The 18155-nt window shown below is 36.9% G+C and overlaps 1 protein-coding gene across 2 annotated transcripts in view; it reads left to right on the plus strand.

Moving 5' to 3' along the window:
* Window positions 1-338: 338 nt before the first annotated feature.
* The window catches only part of LOC137003519 (neuropilin-1a-like), a 53487-nt gene continuing 35670 nt past the window's right edge, over window positions 339-18155 (plus strand). The window contains exons 1-7 of one of the 2 annotated variants that reach the window (XM_067363712.1): window positions 339-860; window positions 1894-2071; window positions 11798-11979; window positions 12165-12392; window positions 13087-13254; window positions 14429-14485; window positions 17721-17884. In XM_067363712.1, the coding sequence (XP_067219813.1) occupies window positions 800-860; window positions 1894-2071; window positions 11798-11979; window positions 12165-12392; window positions 13087-13254; window positions 14429-14485; window positions 17721-17884 (1038 nt within the window). In that variant the 5' untranslated portion in view covers window positions 339-799. The remainder of the gene's footprint in view (window positions 861-1893; window positions 2072-11797; window positions 11980-12164; window positions 12393-13086; window positions 13255-14428; window positions 14486-17720; window positions 17885-18155) is intronic. The other variant, XM_067363713.1, reaches the window with a different exon arrangement.

Raw genomic sequence — 18155 nt, forward strand, 5'->3', positions numbered from 1 at the left:
TTCGCGAGCGTCTATTTAGCGCACTCTGACTAACTTGTTATCTTACTTATTTGATAACTGAAACGCGTTGTTAAAACGTATACATATATAGAAAATGCATATACAAAAAGAATACAAACATTTAAGGGGTTTTAGGGGGTCCAAGCGTTAATTTTGTGAATCAAAACTCCTCATAATTCGCATGCGTTGAGGGACATCTTTTTTCAGCACTGCGCTCCCACGCAGATGAGCGCAAAGTCTCTTTGGTTTGGCCCACAGTCTTCTTGTCTGGTTGGCAGAGAGACAGTGCGTCTCTGCCTGGAAGGGGTTAGAGGGTTTGCTCGTTTCCAGTCCTGCCCATTCTCTCTCAAGGAGGAGGGACGGGAGCAACCAGTGCTGCGAGTGTTTTGACACCCACAGTCTTCAGATCGGATGCTGACACCTTCACACCAGTCAGAACCTGCTAAATTTACCCACCAGTGCCCGTCTACGCGCGACAGAGAGGACGGAAATCAGTCATTTAAGGGAGTGACCCGACCGCGCGCCCGCAGAAGCGACCACAGCCCGTTGCCAACGAGCCGAGGACGCGCTGTCAAACCCCTCTAGACTTGGATTATGAAATTCAAGCAGCTACAGCGCTGACTGTGCGAGAATCTCCCGCGTTTCAGTGCTGTGACTTTCTTCACGTTACAGAAGAGGACACAGCGGTTCCCTGAGTCTGAGTGACAGGATCTTTCTCCAGCTTCCAAACTACCGCGTGGATTCAGAAATAATTATTACACGAAATTCTGAGGATATAACTGAACAGATTTCTTTGAGGATGTACTGGCTTTTGCTCTGTGTGACTCTAACGGGATTGTCCGTGGCTCGCGCTGTGACGGGTGAGTTGGATATTGTGGTGTGTGGTGTCGGTTCTGTGCGCGCAGGAGAGCTCTGTTATGTTTATTACCGTCGTTTGTTATTGATGCTCACCTGTAGGGCTACTGTTTCAGAAGGTAAACAAGTAGAAACCGTATTTGTTGAAGGGAGACATGATTCATTACGCACCAGCCTACATAATTTATTGCTGTAAATAAGTTCAAACCAGCGTGTTTCTGCACTGTAAAAAGTGAAAATGTTCAGTTTGTTACCAAGGTGCTGCCCCTTAAAATTCCATTGGTTTAAACTAATGCACAGGTTTATTTAGTGATATTAATAATATTATTTTTATGAATAAAACCAGTTAGTTTAGACATTTCCTAAGCATTTCTTGTTTATTCGTTGTTTTTGTATTTGCTTAATTTTACTTAAATTGACTTAATTTGTGTATTTTTTATTTTTATTTTTCAGTTATTTGTATCTGTTTATTATTTAGGCTATTTAATTGCTAATATGTTTAAAACAAGTAGATTAGTCAATTTATGGCAGCGCTTGAATTGACTAATGCTCCGTGTATATATATAGATATAGATATGTGTGTGTGTGTGTGTGTGTGTGTGTGTGTGTGTGTGTGTGTGTGTGTGTGTGTGTGTGTGTGTGTGTGTCTGTCTGTTTGTGTTGTAGCCTATATGCATGTTCGCGCGCGCTAGAGAGAGTTGGGTGTGTGTTATCAGACTCAAACACACAGACACAGTGGCATATCTGCCTACCACGTCTGCACACCCATATACAGTGACCCTTTAGTCCACTGCCTGTTGTGTTCAGCTCAGATACATTGATCGATTCCCGGCGGATAATCGATCTTCTGATCTGTTCGATCATCTGTCGAACAGCGTGTAAGATCAGAGCGCGCTGCGTGTGACATTATGGGTGTCATGTTACCTTTGTTTAGTTTGTCACGAGTTATCTGTAGGCTACTATGAGATGCATGTAATGTACAGTACTATGACTGAGTTTAAGATGCTAAAATGATAAATGTGCAACTCTGGTTTTTAGAAAGACCCTGTGGTGGGAAAATCACAATCTCCAAGGCTGGGTATGTAACCTCTCCTGAATACCCGACTGGATACCCGGTGAACCAGCAATGCACCTGGCTGATCCAAGCGCCTGATCCACAGCAGAAAATACTCATCAACTTCAATCCGCATTTTGACCTGGAAAGTCGGGAATGCAAGTAAGTCTAACCAACCTGTCCTGGTGGAAAACGGGGCGTCATAATTGATAGATATCATCAGATTGTTTGTCTGTTTGTGAGCTATTTTCTTGGCATCTTCTGCTGACTTGAATTGGGAAAGACTGGATTAGGCTTTTTTTTATTTATTTAAGACCATGACTTGTTTTCCAGCATTGCCATTTCTCCATTTCATTTTCTACAAGTGGTCTTCTCATACGCTCTCTGTCATCTACCTGGTTTCAAAGCAGATCAGTTTGGCGCTCAGATCTTTGAGGTGTGCCACCTGTTGGTTGAAAATGAAATATTTCAGATATATGAAGCTAAATTTAGGAGGTGAACTAGATCTGTTTAAGAACAAATGTCCCGGGTTGTGATAATGGATCTGCATTTATCACTCGGAGGGATGTTTTCCTGAGGAAAAAAGGGGGATGGTTTTCCCAAGAGGAAATCTCTCAGAATGAGAAGAATGTGAAGAGTCAAAACAGAAAAATGTGAAAGGCGCACATGATCTGAGAACGCTCTTTTTATGGTTTCAGTTTCATCAGTTTGATGAGGTTTCCAGCATCACATGAGTAATTAAGCTGATTGTTTTCTTAACGAGGAGGCTGACAGACAATGACATTAAATGATAGTGAGGTTGGAGGCAGAGCTTGTTATTGCCTTGTGGCGCATTTCAGTGGTTTAGTTAACAGCATCAGCACTCAAACACTCACAAGGCTTTGTGTGGACTAAATCTCATAAATGAGATGGATTTGATGACTCTCTCTGTCATTTTAAACAGCTCGTAAATGGGGTGTAAATCAGCAGCTGTCAGTCACACAGAGTTGGCTTTACTATTGGGTTGGATTTCAGTGCCAGGGGACCAATGAAAAGACCCTTATGCTGAATGTCCTGCTGTTGGGACCCTGAGGGAGCATGAAAGGGCAACAGACAGACCATGACCATCTCTTTCTATCCATGTTCTCTTTCAGTTCATCTTCTTTAGTTTGTGTGTGTGTGTGTGTGTTTGTGTGTGTGTGAGGGAGGAAGAGAATGGCATGCTACCATATACTATTTTTGAAGTGGGCGGTATGTATACATTTATGCAAATTGAATGCAGATCCTATTTCTATATATTCTACTTTTTTTGTGTGAATAGAATATTAGATTACCCTACTACTTTTTTCAAAATGTACAGTATACACATACACATAAAACTGTATCCCACAACACAACACACTCAAATTCTTATATATCCAGTGTGACAAATAAACCAGAATGTATATCTATTATAGTTTTCACATGATGTCACACTTATAGGAACACCCACCTGGACAGCAAAACATGGCTTTCATCCATTGCCCCCCAGTCATTTTTACCAGATTTGTACAAAGTACTAATGAAGAAAGACAGTAATATTTAAAGACCAAATTCAATATACTCCTTATTGATGATACATAGTATGTACATGCAAGCAGATGAGCTCAGAATATAAACGCAACATAGTTTCTCATTAAGCGTTTTTCCATATAAAACCATTATAAACACTCTAAAAGATGCTGGGTTAAAAAACAAACCCAGCGGTTGGGTTAAACATTTGCCCAACCTGCTGGGTAGTTTTATTTAACTCAACTATTGATAAAAATTACTTTATGGCTGGGTTAAAATAAACCAATCTTACGATCAATTCGTACGTATTTTACGAGGTGGCTAATTCGTATGAATTCGTACGATTTGTCAAACCCGGGTAGTGACGGGTAGGTTTAGGGGCGGGGTTTGGGGTAGGTAATTTGTATGAATTCATACAAATTTGTCAACTCGTAAAATACGTACGATTTAGCAAAAAACACATGAATTCCTCTTAGTGAGGTCGTATGAATTCATACGATTTAGACACCTCGTATAATACATACAAACTGCCGTGAGATCGGGTTGAATGAACCCAAAACAGCTTGGAATTTAAAAATCAGACACATAATTACTAGAGAAGGCAACAGTAATTATCAAAAGGTGAACATTTATTAATAAGCAATTTAATAAATGTTTATTATTTAATTATTAAATGTTCATTTTCAACCTATTTTGGGTTCATTTTAGGCGAGCAATATAGTAATTTTTAAACAATAGTTGAGTTCAATGAAAACTACCCAGCAGTTTGGGTCAAACATTTAACCCAACTTATGGGTCAAAACAACCCAATCACTGGGTTTGTCCATATTTAATCCAACTTGAATTATTTTTAACCCAGCATTTTTTAAACACATTGTGTTCATATTCTGTACTCATCTCACCTGTATATAGTATTTATAATCAATAAGAGGTATACTTAATTTAGTCTTTTAATCTATTTTTTTTAGTACATTAACACTAGAAGTCCCAGAGATTTGTAACCCTCCTTTAGCCAAGTGGATGCTAACTGGCTAGTCTTTTGGCTATCATTAGCATCAATTCATGTGTAAATATGGTCATTACCTGAGCAATCTGCAGGGGGGTTGGGGGTGTGTGTGAATGGTTGCTGGTGGCTTGTTTGTATGTGTGGGGGAGGGAGGGCTGCTAAAAGCAGAGAACTTGATTGACCATGAGCCGGTTTCAGAAAGGAGGCACTGCAAAAAATGCTGTTCTTACTTAGAATTTTTGTCTTGTTTTTAGTCTTAAGTTCTTAAATCAAGAAGCATTTTCTTGACAAGTACAAATTATTTCCTTGTTTTCAGGAGAAATAAATCAAAATTGAGTACTTTTTTCCTTAAAACAAGCAAAATAATCTGCCAATGGGGTAAGCAAAATAATCTTAGTCCAAACTGAAAACAAGATTATATAGCTTATTCTTGGTTTGAAATAAGATTATTTTGCTTACAACATTGGCAGATTATTTTGCTTGTTTTAAGGAAAGACTTACTTAATTTTGACTTATTTTTCCTGAAAACAAGAAAATAATTTTTACTTGTCAAGAAAATGCATCTTGATTTAAGAACTTTAAGATATTTTGACTAGAAACGAGACAAAAAATCTAAGTAAGAACTTTAAGTATGTTTCATGTTAAGCCTTTTAGATTGTCTCGCTGTTTTTTGTGATTGAAATACTGCAGCAGGTGCTGGATATGGATCAAGGGTGCCCTAAACTTGCATTTTATTCACATATTTTTGTTTTTATTCTTTTTAGATGGAAAATTGACATGCCTTTAATGCAGTTCTATGAATGTTTTGACCGCCCGGTTCCGTGCCAGTCATGTGACTGAACATTTTTCATTATGCCTTCATCACTTATTGTTTGATCAGACTGCAAAAGTTTAAAGGGATAGTTCACAAAAAAAAAAAAAAAAGGATTTTTTTTTTTTTTGTGTTGCACAGATATGGAATGATATGAGGGTGAGTAAATTAAATTTTTGGGTGAGCTATCTCTTTAAGTATGTAAGCAGTATGCTACTATTCCATTCTAAGTATACATTTTTGGTTAAAAACCATCTCTCATTTAGGAAATGTTTAAAAAAAAAATCAAAACTACTGTATCTAAAGAGTCTTCTATGATGAATCAGGCTGAATCATCACTCGTAACATAAACTCTGCACTCCTGAGGTCATCAAATTTGGTATTGGGTTTAAGCAACTAATTGTGTAGCATGTTAGAAATAAACCACATTTTTAATCACACTCGATGTGTTTGTTTTGGATTATAAATGTGTACGATTCCAACTGCAGATGTTTATCAAGCTTGTAAAAGAGATCTTTGAAAGCTTCCATGCTTCACAAGTAAAACAAAAACCTGCCAGGAAGAGAGACATAGATATAGACATAGATCTCTGCAATTTGGACAGATGGATAATTAATCAAGACTGTTCAAAACAACCATGCTCACCCTGAGCATTGCTATTACTTTATTTTCTCCAGAAAGTTCCAGAAATTTCCTGTCCGTTCAGAAACATTCAGTGGGCTTAAATGATCTGTCTCAAAATACTAAAGCCAGATGCCAACATTAAGAGTGTGACTGTCAATGCCTGCTCTGGAATGTCTGGTGTTTTTTGGACAGACTACCATGAGTGTGAGTCTCAGAACAGGGAGGTTAATCAGAACTTCACTTTAACTTGGACCAGATGCTGCTGTGTTGTTTTTGGACAGGCTCGAGTTTTTCAGCTGTGGCAAAACTGCAGAGTTTATGGTGAACATTATTAAATGAACCCTGCGGAAAAGCCCAAGAGACCACAGCGAAACACGGTATTCATTCCTTCCTGAGCTGCACTGCAGAGAACAAACGCACCGGACAATCTAACAGCTTTTTATTTCAACATATTATATAACAGAGCAGAGCCGGTAACACATGCACGCTATGAGAAGGTTTGAGATGCTGCATTAACAGTTTCTGACTGGTAAAAGCCATTCTTGTCTTCATTGAGCTTCAAATTACAAGCTGTAACTCAGACTTGATGATTGTGATGACAAAAATGCTAGTGGCTTCAGCTGTTAAATGTAGTTAGATAGCACTACATATTCATATTCATGTTTGGTATGCCTTTTTATTATAGCTATTGTTACCTGGTGCACTTTCTTTATTCTACAATGATGAATTAAAATAGTACTTAATTATTTTGCTGTCATCAACAACAAAGCTGCGCGTGGATCAATTTTGGCGTTATGAGCGTTGCCATGGAAACAAATTATGTCTGAGCCCGAGGATGTGAACAGCTCTGAGTAGATTCTCCAAGTTGTCATCTTGTAATTATGGTAATTCCCACATGGGATGAATGCAGCATTAATCTACAGGGCGTTTCTTTTAAAATCTCATTGATAAAGCTCCATAGGTTCTCTCTGGAAATATAAACTGTACAATTAATTGAGAAGGACCAAACAGACAGGAGCAAATCCATGCTTTTATTGCTGTTATATTTAGATTTTTTGGTAATATGAATGTTTATTTAGCTCAGCTGTGTGATTTGTTTACAGTAGTAGTATAGTCGTTTTATCCAGAGGATGTCTTAGAGGATCAGTGTGTTTCTAGTGCATTCTTGTCTTATCTGAGGGGTCGTTGGAGATGGGGATCCTACAAATGCCTCTGGCCCCAGACACTAATGTAATTAGTGTGAAATCAGTCACATGTGTTCTTGTGGCACAAAACGCACATATACACATACAAACACACAATCTATATCCTTCAAATACCTCGTAGAGACAGGGACTTGTTGTTTTATGATGTGTGTTCCAGGAGAGAAAACACAAGTAGTTTCCTGCAGCATTCATGAGGATTGATTTCTTTTAGTCCCTCTACACACACACTTACGGAGTAGAAATAATGTTTATCATTAATGGCTTTGTTGTGTGGGAATGCTTTAATATATAATTCTGCACATATTAATCATTAATGACACACTGTTTCTCTCTCTCCTCCTTCTTAACAGCACACACACACTCATTATTGCTAAGGCAATCATCCCTATTGCTATTACTCATAAGTAGTGTTAGAGATTTAAAGGTGCCCAAGAATCAAAAATTGAATTTACCTTGGCATAGTTGAATAACAAGAGTTCATTTGTTTCCTCCTTCTTGTGTTAATCTCATTCGTTTAAAAGACCTCAGAAGAACAGGCCAATCTCAACATAACACAGACTGTTACGTAACAGTCTGGATCATTAATATGTATGACCCCAATATTTGCATATGCCAGCCCATGATCGAGGCATTACACAAGGGCAGCCAGTATTAACGTCTGGATCTGTGCACAGCTGAATCATCAGACTAGGTAAGCAAGCAAGGACAATAGCGAAAAATGGCAGATGGAGCAATAATAACTGACATGATCCATGATATCATGATATTTTTAGTGATATTTGTAAATTGTTTTTCTAAATGTTTCGTTAGCATGTTGCTAATGTACTGTTAAACGTGGTTAAAGTTACCATGGTTTCTTACTGTATTCACGGAGACAAGAGCCGTCGCTATTTTCATTTTTAAACACTTGCAGTCTGTATAATTCATAAACACAACTTCATTCTTTATAAATCTCTCCAACAGTGTGTAATGTTAGCTTTAGCCATGGAGCATACTATCAAACTCATTCAGAATCAAATGTAAACATCCAAATAAATACTATACTCACATGATCCAACGCATGCATGCAGCATGCATGACGAACATCTTGTAAAGATCTATTTGAGGCTTAGATGTGTGAACTTTGTAAATGCACTGTATTATAGTCGAGAGCTCGGGGAGCAGGGAGCGAGCGATTTAAAGGGGCCGCAGCCTGAATCTGTGCATAGTTAATGATGACCCAAAATAGGCAGTTAAAAAAATTAATTTAAAAAAATCTATGGGGTATTTTGAGCTGAAACTTCACAGACACATTCAGGGGACACCTTAGACTTATATTACATCTTGTAAAAACTGGTTCTAAGGCACCTTTAAACAATCTACTAACACTTAAGTATTAAACTTTGGCATGTAACTTGTATTTTACTATTTGTGCAATGAATGATACCATCCTGGCAATGTGCTAAAAACACTCCTAGCAGTCGCATAGCAATGTGTTAAAAACTACTCAGAACACCTTAACAGGTACATAGCAGCCACCTTCAACACCCTAGCATGATTCAACATTCTATTGTCATGATTTTAAAGGGTTAGTTCACCCAAAAATGAAAATTCTGTCAATAATTACTCACCCTCATGTCGTTCCACACCCGCAGGCTTCCATGTTTAAGTCCAAATGCCGGCTTAGTATTGGCCAAAGCTGATCATGTGAGCAGCACGACGCATACATGTGATGCTGACACAGGAGCCGTTCGGATGTAGAACCTGGAAGCGCTGGACATAAACAAAGTATGAGAATGACACAGAAGAGAAGATATTGTTGAATAAAGTCATTATTTTTGGTTTGTTTTTATGCATAAAATTAAGGTTGATCCACTGTAGTCACATCAACAGTTTTAAGGATGTCTTTAGTACCTTTCTAGACCTTGAAAGTGTTGATTATATTGCTGTCTATGGACAAGTCAGATACCAGATTTCATCAAAAATATCTTAATTTGCATGTGTTCCGAAGATGAACAAAGGTCTTACGGGTGTGAAATGACATAAGGGTGAGTAATTAATGACAGAATTTTCATTTTTGGGTGAACTAACCCTTTAATGATTTAATTTTATGACCCATTGTTATGAGTTATGTTTTATTCCTTATTATTTTCCACCTCTATCTTTCAGGGTTTTACTTTTAAACATAACCAGACACTCACACTTTATACTTTTCCTTTCTCTCTATTCACATACATTCTCATTTAATGTAAGGACTGAATCAGCTGCAAACCTCCAAAACCAAAGCATTGTTCCTGACAGTTTCATTGTTGGTTTATTTCACTCTTTTAATAAGTCACTATATCAGCAGCTTTCACATCCTCCTCCTGTGTGTCTTGCTCAATAGCAGGATATTTTTCAATCCAAAACCACAGACATTGTGTTTCTGAGGTTCTGTCTTTGTAGAAAGTGGGTGGATCTGCAGAAATCACTCTTTCTTTCTCTCTCTTATTAGATAAAACACCTTGCAGTATGGAACTCTCAGTCAATTTATCAGAAACATGCATACACTTACTGACTCCTGTTTTAACGCAATAAATAATCTAAAAATTCAGTATTAAATTGATTAAATTTAGTGCTATCAAATCAATTAATTGCAATTTATCGCACACCCTTAATCGTGATTAGTCACACACTTATCGTGAAATTAAGCATACACCATTTATCTTGTTTAACATGTCCATTTTGCCATCATTGCATATATCCAGCAAAGTAAACCATCAGATTGAAGTGTGATTTTCACAAAACATAGATTTTTCCAGCTTTTAAGGTTAATTTGTAAAAATGTCTTTCCAAACTAGGACACCAAATATTTTTTAAATAATTCATATATTTATATGCACCAAATCACCCATAAAAAAATCACAGCAAAAAATGTTTCAGAATTCACAGTGTATAGTAAGTGCAACAGCAAAGAGCTTGTTTACAGTTTAGACAAGTCAAGTTGCGATACTGAACAGAACCACATTAAAGCTGCTGTCCGTAACTTTTTCTGTGTTCAACTTTTACAAAAATTATATCATTGGAATGTACAACATTAATCCTTTTTCCAAACCGTAAATATTAAATGTAAATTTCTTTAAGAAGCTGGGACACCTTTTTCTGCCAGGGTTCCTGTTATAAAGTTTATGATTCATTAAATTCAGATCATCAGTCTGACTTGAGTCCAGGGATGGGAGCGATCTATCTGAATGGCAGGAAGCACGCTTCGGCTCCCTCAGAGGGTCGAGTCGTGGTGAGAGGTCAGAGATCATACTGACCGTCAGTGTCTTGGGTTACAGGAGAGCAAGAGAGCACGAATGTACTCAGAGGGGGTGCTGTGTGTAAAACCAGTGTCAGGTCAGCAGGAAATGCCTCATGTTTCGGGTGGTTTTGTTGGAGCTGATGCTGTAGGAGTCATCGAAATGAATCTAAATGAGTCATGCAAAAGTTACCCTAGGATGAAGCCAGGGGGAAGAATTCTCAGAGTTTCCAATTACACTGTCTATAAGCATATATATATATATATATATATATATATATATATATATATATATATATATATATATATATATATATATATATATATATATATATATATATTAATAAAAGGCATTTCAAAGTTACCCATAATACATTATAATATGTATTCCTTGTCACATCAAGAATATAAAGCAGTATAAAATTTAATTATACAAATATGACATTTGGTGAGTTTTAATGCATTATAGTGCATAAACAAATAATTTTGTATTATAATGTAAGTTTATATGTATATTATGTTGGGGATAAACAGTTTAGGACCCTTGAAACCAGATATGTTGAATAAAGACCCGGAGTCAAAGTTTAAAAAATTAATAAATTGAAGAAAATTTTACTGAAGAATAGTTTGCAGTTTCATCAGCAGAAGCAAGCTTCGAGTCTCTCAAGGACTTTGTAGGCCGCTTCGCGTACATTCACATTTCCATAACAATTATACTCTAACAGAGTCAACTAACTATGTCATTACTTCAGGTTGGATGATTCTGATTGGCTAAGAAAAATAGACAAGATTAGAAATTTTCCACTCGTGGACAGATAGTAAGAAGCATATCTGCCTTTGTCACAATGCTGACGAGGGGACCCTGGATTTTGGTACTGGATGTCCTTTTGGGGTCATGACATGACGTCTGCTGGTCTTAAGCAGAATGCCAGTTGTCCAATAACAAAGGACCTGCACTGAGCACTTAGCGCACATACACAGATACACGATTCACAGCTTCTTCAAGGTTGAGTTGATCTGAGCTCTGATCTGAGCAGGAAACTTTCCCCAAAACATACTGATAACATGTTCTTTTCTCTCAGGGAGAGGTACAGAGGAAAATAGATGCTTTAACATACATTGAAGAAGTCATTCAAATAATTTAACAGAAAGATAAATGTTGATTAATAACTTAAAAGATATATATTGAAGCAGCAGTGGATTCTAGAATCCATCCCTTCAATTATAACAGTGTATTACAGTTATTGACAAAAACATGAAACTGATTACAAGGTTTATTATAAGGCGTTACAAATGTAGCAAAGCATTAAGAATATCCACATAATATTTATCATATCATATATCATATCATATTGCCCATAACTAAACAGACACAGAACAGTTTTTACATTAACTCACTTGTAAAAGTATTACAGAACAGTATTCTCAATAATGTGTGTGTGTGTGTGTGCAGGTATGATTTTGTACAGGTGTTTGATGGTGCAGATGAAAACGCTCCCTCTCCTGGGAGATTCTGCGGCAAAATCGCCCCGTCTCCGATTATCTCCAGTGGAAACTCTTTACTCATCAAATTCACCTCCGACTATGAAAGCACAGGAGCCGGATTCAGCATCCGCTATGAGATACACCGCACAGGTACCAAAACACACACACAAACACAGTCAAAGATCTATTAATGCACATGCACTAAGACAAAGAGTGTCTTTTAATCAAAATATTGATTCTGTTGTAATGTTTTAAAGTGTTACATGCAAATGACTATATTCTCTGATATTGTTCAGTTCTTGTGGTGGTTCAGTGATACTTTGCATTTTGTGCAGGTACTGAATGTTCCAGAAACTTCACTGAACCGCACGGAGTGTTCCAAACCCCTGGATTCCCTGATAATTATCCAAACAACCTGGAGTGCACCTTCATCATCTTTGCACCCAAGATGGCAGAGATCGTTTTGGACTTCCAGAGCTTTGATATGGAATCGGACCCATCTGCACCGACAGGGGCTCTCTGCAGATTTGACTATCTGGAGATCTGGGATGGATATCCTACAGGTAAAGATGAAAATAAAAGGAACTTAAGGGTAAAAACAGTGCTGACTGTTATACTTCATGCTGAGAGCAGCAGGAAGTTTATAAAGTTTTAAGGGCCCAATATACTTACTGCAAAGTTCTTTTCATTCTTCACTTAAGGGTAAAAAGAAACTTGAAATATCTTCGTAGCCATATACTGTTAGTTAAAATCTCAGCACCATGCACACTTCTGAGAGCGATGTTTAGATGAATATGTACTGCACTTTCCTCTCAATAACAAAATAAAGACAACAAAAATGACACTAATGAGAAAACAGCAGTTAAGAAAGCATTTGATCACAGAAATGTGGATATGTTTGCACAAGCTCTACAATCAGCGCTCCAGTCAAGTCACGTCACGTTATACATTTACTCGTATACATCTGACCTCGACAAACAGAAGAAATAAACTGGATGAGATTTCCATGTCAAAGAAAGCAGAGCCTCAGAGCACACCTACCTATTATGTAATCCCCACAGACCAATGATAGTTTGAAGGTGTTCACCAGCCGGAGCGAGCTTTTCTTGAAAGTTTACTTTGGCAAGCTCTTATGAACTCCAAACAAACTTAATTTTGGCCAAACTTGATTTTGTTCAAAATAAAGTCATTTTCATATTTTCATTGAGTTGTGAATTGAATTGCTTAAGTCTCCATCTCTCTCTTTCTCTCTCTCAGTGGGGCCTCATATTGGTCGATACTGTGGTTCCAGACCGCCAAGTCGTGTGATCTCGTACACCGGCATTCTCTCTCTCACCATCCACACAGACAACGCCATCACCAAGGAGGGTTTTTCAGCAAATTACAGCATCCGAACCAGCTCAGACCAATCTCAGCAACACCAAGGTTAGTGTAGATAGACCTTCAGTCTCATTTAAAAGTTATCATTTTGCACATTTTATAAATAATATTTTATTATATTTGTCAAGATCTCTTGGACTACTTTTTCCCACTTCTCTCTGATTAAACACTGCTTTTGATACTGTGCTTATAAGGTTTCTCTATATAAGTGACTCTTTGCCAGTGACATAACAAAGTGTTGTGAATGCATTGTGAATTTGCTGTCGGGTCCAGTATTACATAGAAGATATATAAAATATGGGTGGATGTTAATGTCTTGATGACTCTGCCACAACAACCATTAAAGTGTGGTCACATTTACCAGTGAGAGCAAAATCCTGACATTTCAAAATAAATCCACGTCATTGGGAATGTCGCGTGAGGGCGAAATATTTAGGGAGAAGTGGATTTGCGGCATTGACCGACAGAAAGCTGCTTGGTTTGAAAGTGACTTCTTTGTGGGTTCTGGTTTGAGTCACTGAGGAAAGACTGTTTCATATAGTAAGCACATGTTGTCTTTAGTAAGAATAATTTGCATTGCTTTGTGGGAAAAATAAGACACTGAACAACTTTAAATAAAATGGCCAACAGCAGGCACTCATCACAGTTTGCCTTCGCTCAAAACATTTCTATATTAGAGAAATACAATGCCGCTCAATCGAATTTAATTAACAAATTTAGTGATTACAATGCAAATAATAAAAAAAACAAAACAAAACACAAGAACCCCAATAACAGAGAATGTTTATTGTCAATTTGTTGTCACATGACTTGTCAAAGATGTGCAGAAACGTTTTAAAAACATGTTGGAAGCGAAAAATTCAGCAACCAGAGAAGGACCAACTCATAAATAAAAAAAAGGACCATGTGAATTATCATTAAAATATACGCTGACGAATCTCCGGAGTTAACGACAGGAAGTTACCCGCAGCAACGGAAGATGCATTGCCTTACACAGCCATCGCCTCAGCTCTGCTTGGACAGTCTTGTGAGTAGTAATGATTTTGCTTGTGTTTCTGTTCTGTTTCCTATGTTTTTGCTTGCTGAGAAAGTTATTTATATCTTTTTTCCTCCTTTTTAAATACTATTCTGCTGCTTTGTATTGAGTAGCTGTGTATAGTTCCATGTCTTATCTTTTAGTGGATAGCTTGGTAAGATTCTCCTCTCTCGTCAACAATAGTCACTCAAGATGAAGATGTGCCAATGACAACCCAGAAACAAACAGCACAAAGTAAAGGTAAAACTCATGCTTGCACACTTACAACTATGAGTCAAAACTCACCAAGTTAGTTAACTAGTATATAGTGGCAAATGAGAATTTTTTGCAACAAACTGTTCCTATTCCTCTATAATACAGACACATTGCATCACACAATGGTGTGAGTCTCATCCTTTAGCACAGGGGTTCTCAAACTGTTTGGGGCCAGGGACCCCTTAGAGAGAAGAAAATATTCCAAGCATCCTCTCATAATTAAGCATATGCTTGCTACAGTATGTACTCTTATATATATATAAAAAAATAATTAAAATTATACAACATATACAATTTATCAACAATTTATTAAAAGTTGAACAAAAACAACCATATGAAATCCATTTATGTTTTTCTCTTTTTTTCCACTGTATTGCTTAAATTCAATTTTAATAATAATGAGCCATGTCTAATCAATTCATCAAACTTTAAAAACTTTTTTTTAATGTTTGCAATAACAGGGCCCTATAAAATGTTGTTCCTTAAAAAATAAAGTTTTAGTTTTATTATTATTACTGTGGTAAGTATATTCTACTGTACAATAGTACTATATTTCTGTATTTCATAATTGTTTCAAGTTAAACCAAACTTTTATTTTGATGGGTTGTCATGAAGATACTCAAGTTTCTGTGTGCATATGATATGACAATAGTTTTATCAAGTGAGATGGTGTAAGGCTGGTGAAGAGCAGAACAGGTCACGAGATTAAGTTGTGTTCATGTCCTTATATAGTGAGACGGCAGATGCTAAAAACACCACGAGCATCTGGCATGCTTGAGTATGTGTATAGCCGAAACTCATTCGGACAGAGATGCGTAGAACATGCATAATTCATATTTAAATAGCAGCCTTTTTGAGCTTTAATATTCACAGACGGTAGTGCATGTCGCAATTTCAAGTATACAGTCCATATGTTTTTTATATATTCATCCAAAATTTGTCAAATTCTGTGACATTCTGTGTTACTGTAAATTCCATTTTTATGACTGTATTCTCTGATTCCATCCAAGTTTTCTGCATTGTGGAAATCATAGGGCCCTAAATTTATTTCTTGGACTATGGGGCACAGACCCCACTTTGAGAACCCCTGTTTAGTGAATAGCTTTGTAAGATTCTCCTTTCTAGCCATTAATATGCAAGAACAGCACAAAGTGAAGGTAAAACTCATCCTTACAAAACTACGAGTTATAACTCACCAAGTTAGTTAACTAGCATATAGTGGCAACTGAGAATTTTTACAACAAACAAAGTGTTCCTATTTCTCCCTAACATTACTAACTTCTTTTTTTTCTTCTTCTTCTTTTTTAATCAAGACTATTCAAGCAACATCCAGGTGACACCTGTAATAAGTGGCTCGGACACTGAGACACAGAAAGACCCTCCAAGCAAGATTACCATGAGGCATATACTGGAAAAACAGTATGAAGTATTGACACTGGAAAAATCAAAACTACAATTAGAAACTGGATACAGAAACTGGAATTAGAGAAAACTAAGCTGAAGTTGGAGCTAAAGAACCTTGGACATGAACTTTAGTTCTCATTGACCGCCGACCAAGAATTAATTAAAAATTTAATTTAATCAATCATTTCTAATTTTCCTGTTCACTTTATTATAGCAATGTTTACTATATAAATTCATTTACTTAAATATATAGTTTATATTTGAAGAATTATATACTAGATTTTCAGTTTTTGCATTTTCTTAAATAATGTTTTAATGAATAAATCATAATTTGCATTAAGATTGCTTCATTATAGTGATTATTTCAGTTTTCTCAGCCAATCAATGTTTTCTGCAATCATTTGCCAAATATAACGCCCAGTGGGGCTGCATTTCCCAAAAGGTGGCAATGGTTTTTACAATCTACTTTTGGGAAACACAGCCCAGATTTGTCTTCATCTTTAAGGCCCGTTCACATCAAGAATGATAACTATATTAGCCTCCACACCAGCGGACAATTCTGTTTATTATAATCACGCACTGCAGTAATGTCGTCTGCCGCTTTAAATGCTCAAGCTCTTTAAAGCAGGATGGATTCTGATTGGCTGTCAATGTTTCATTCATCAGCTGGAAAAATCATTCTAAAACTGATTCCAACAATATAGTTTCTCTGTGCAGAGAAAACATCTCTTCTCTGATGATAATGTTTTTACTGGTGTGAGAGCAGGGCAACCTGTCAAAATTAAGCCCCGTCCTACATTTTGTCTTGTTCGAGAAGCTGATTCACTCGAATATATGTCACAATAGGGAAGAAAAAATCTCAACTTCCATATCATGCCAATTATAAAAGGAAAATGAAATTTAAACTGATTTCATTTCAAATTAAAATAATTGTGGGAAATGTAGCTGGAAGTTAAATTGTATTTATTACCTTGACATATTGTGTAAAAGCGCATGCCCAGATTATGTTGCAGAAACTAACTGGCTTCAAAAATGGTGTTGTTTTTTTTATAACCAGAGTCTCTCTTAGAACTCTTTTATTTCAAATAACATGAAATTTATAGAATTAAGTAACACATTTTATACATGCAATTTTTTATTTAAATCAGTGTTTATATTGTTTCATATTTGTCTGCAGTCAATGTAAAGATGAGAATGAAATGAGAACTGCTGATATTTCTCTCGCTCTCAGAGTCAGCTCACTCAATCTGGAGCTTTTATTAAACCCATCTATCATGTTTTCAGAGAGTCACACACTAACTGAGACTGTTAGCAATAATGTGGCAATAATGTGCTTGATGGCACTAAAGAAACACCCATGATCCTTTGAGACCTGAACCCAGCTAATATTCACTTCACAATGTGTGTATGTGTGTGCTTTCAGTTCAGTGTAATAAAGTGCAAAGAGGTTGTCCGTTTATAATTCATCATCATCTCAAGGCCACACAGGGCAGGAGGGTCACATGGGTCACTACATCTGAGGCCAAACATGAAAGGCTAATATTAACTTCCTGTGGTTCCTCTTTCTTTTTTTTTCTCTCTCTCTCTCACACACACACAAAGACATAGAAAGATATTTACTAAACCTAAACCTGCAGTATCATATTTTGAAAAAAAAAAAAAAAATCATGATTTACGATTTTGTCAGATAGTGAGAACCACTTCAAATGTACTCAGTTTAACGATAGTGCCATGCATGCTGTTTATTACTGCAAAAACGTGACACTGCTGCTCACAATACATCTGTATGTGTGTGTGTGTGTGTGTGTGTGTGTAGGTGAGTGTATGTCTCCTTTAGGGATGGAAAGCGGTGAAATCACAGAAGACATGATAACTGCATCATCACAGTATAATCCCAGCTGGTCTCCACTGCGCTCCAGACTGCATTACCCCGACAACGGCTGGACGCCATCAGAGGATTCTGCTCGAGAGTGGATACAGGTACAAACACACACACATTCTAGTTTCATTTTACCAGACAAGACATGACCTTTACACACGGAAAGCCACACATGTACACTCGGATGTGGACATAGACATAATATTTAAAAATAAATGAAAAGTTATATAAGAGGGTGAAAAAAAGTGCTTGCGGGTCTTAAGTGTGTATTTATGTTTGACCTTAAAGAGTTTACTTTGGATCAAAGGGAGAGTACAACCCTCAAAAAACCCTGCTGTTTATTTTTGGCTTTGTAGACTGAAGACAGCATTA

This window comes from Chanodichthys erythropterus, chromosome 16 (assembly GCF_024489055.1).
Source record: "Chanodichthys erythropterus isolate Z2021 chromosome 16, ASM2448905v1, whole genome shotgun sequence".
Taxonomy (NCBI): Eukaryota; Metazoa; Chordata; class Actinopteri; order Cypriniformes; family Xenocyprididae; genus Chanodichthys; species Chanodichthys erythropterus.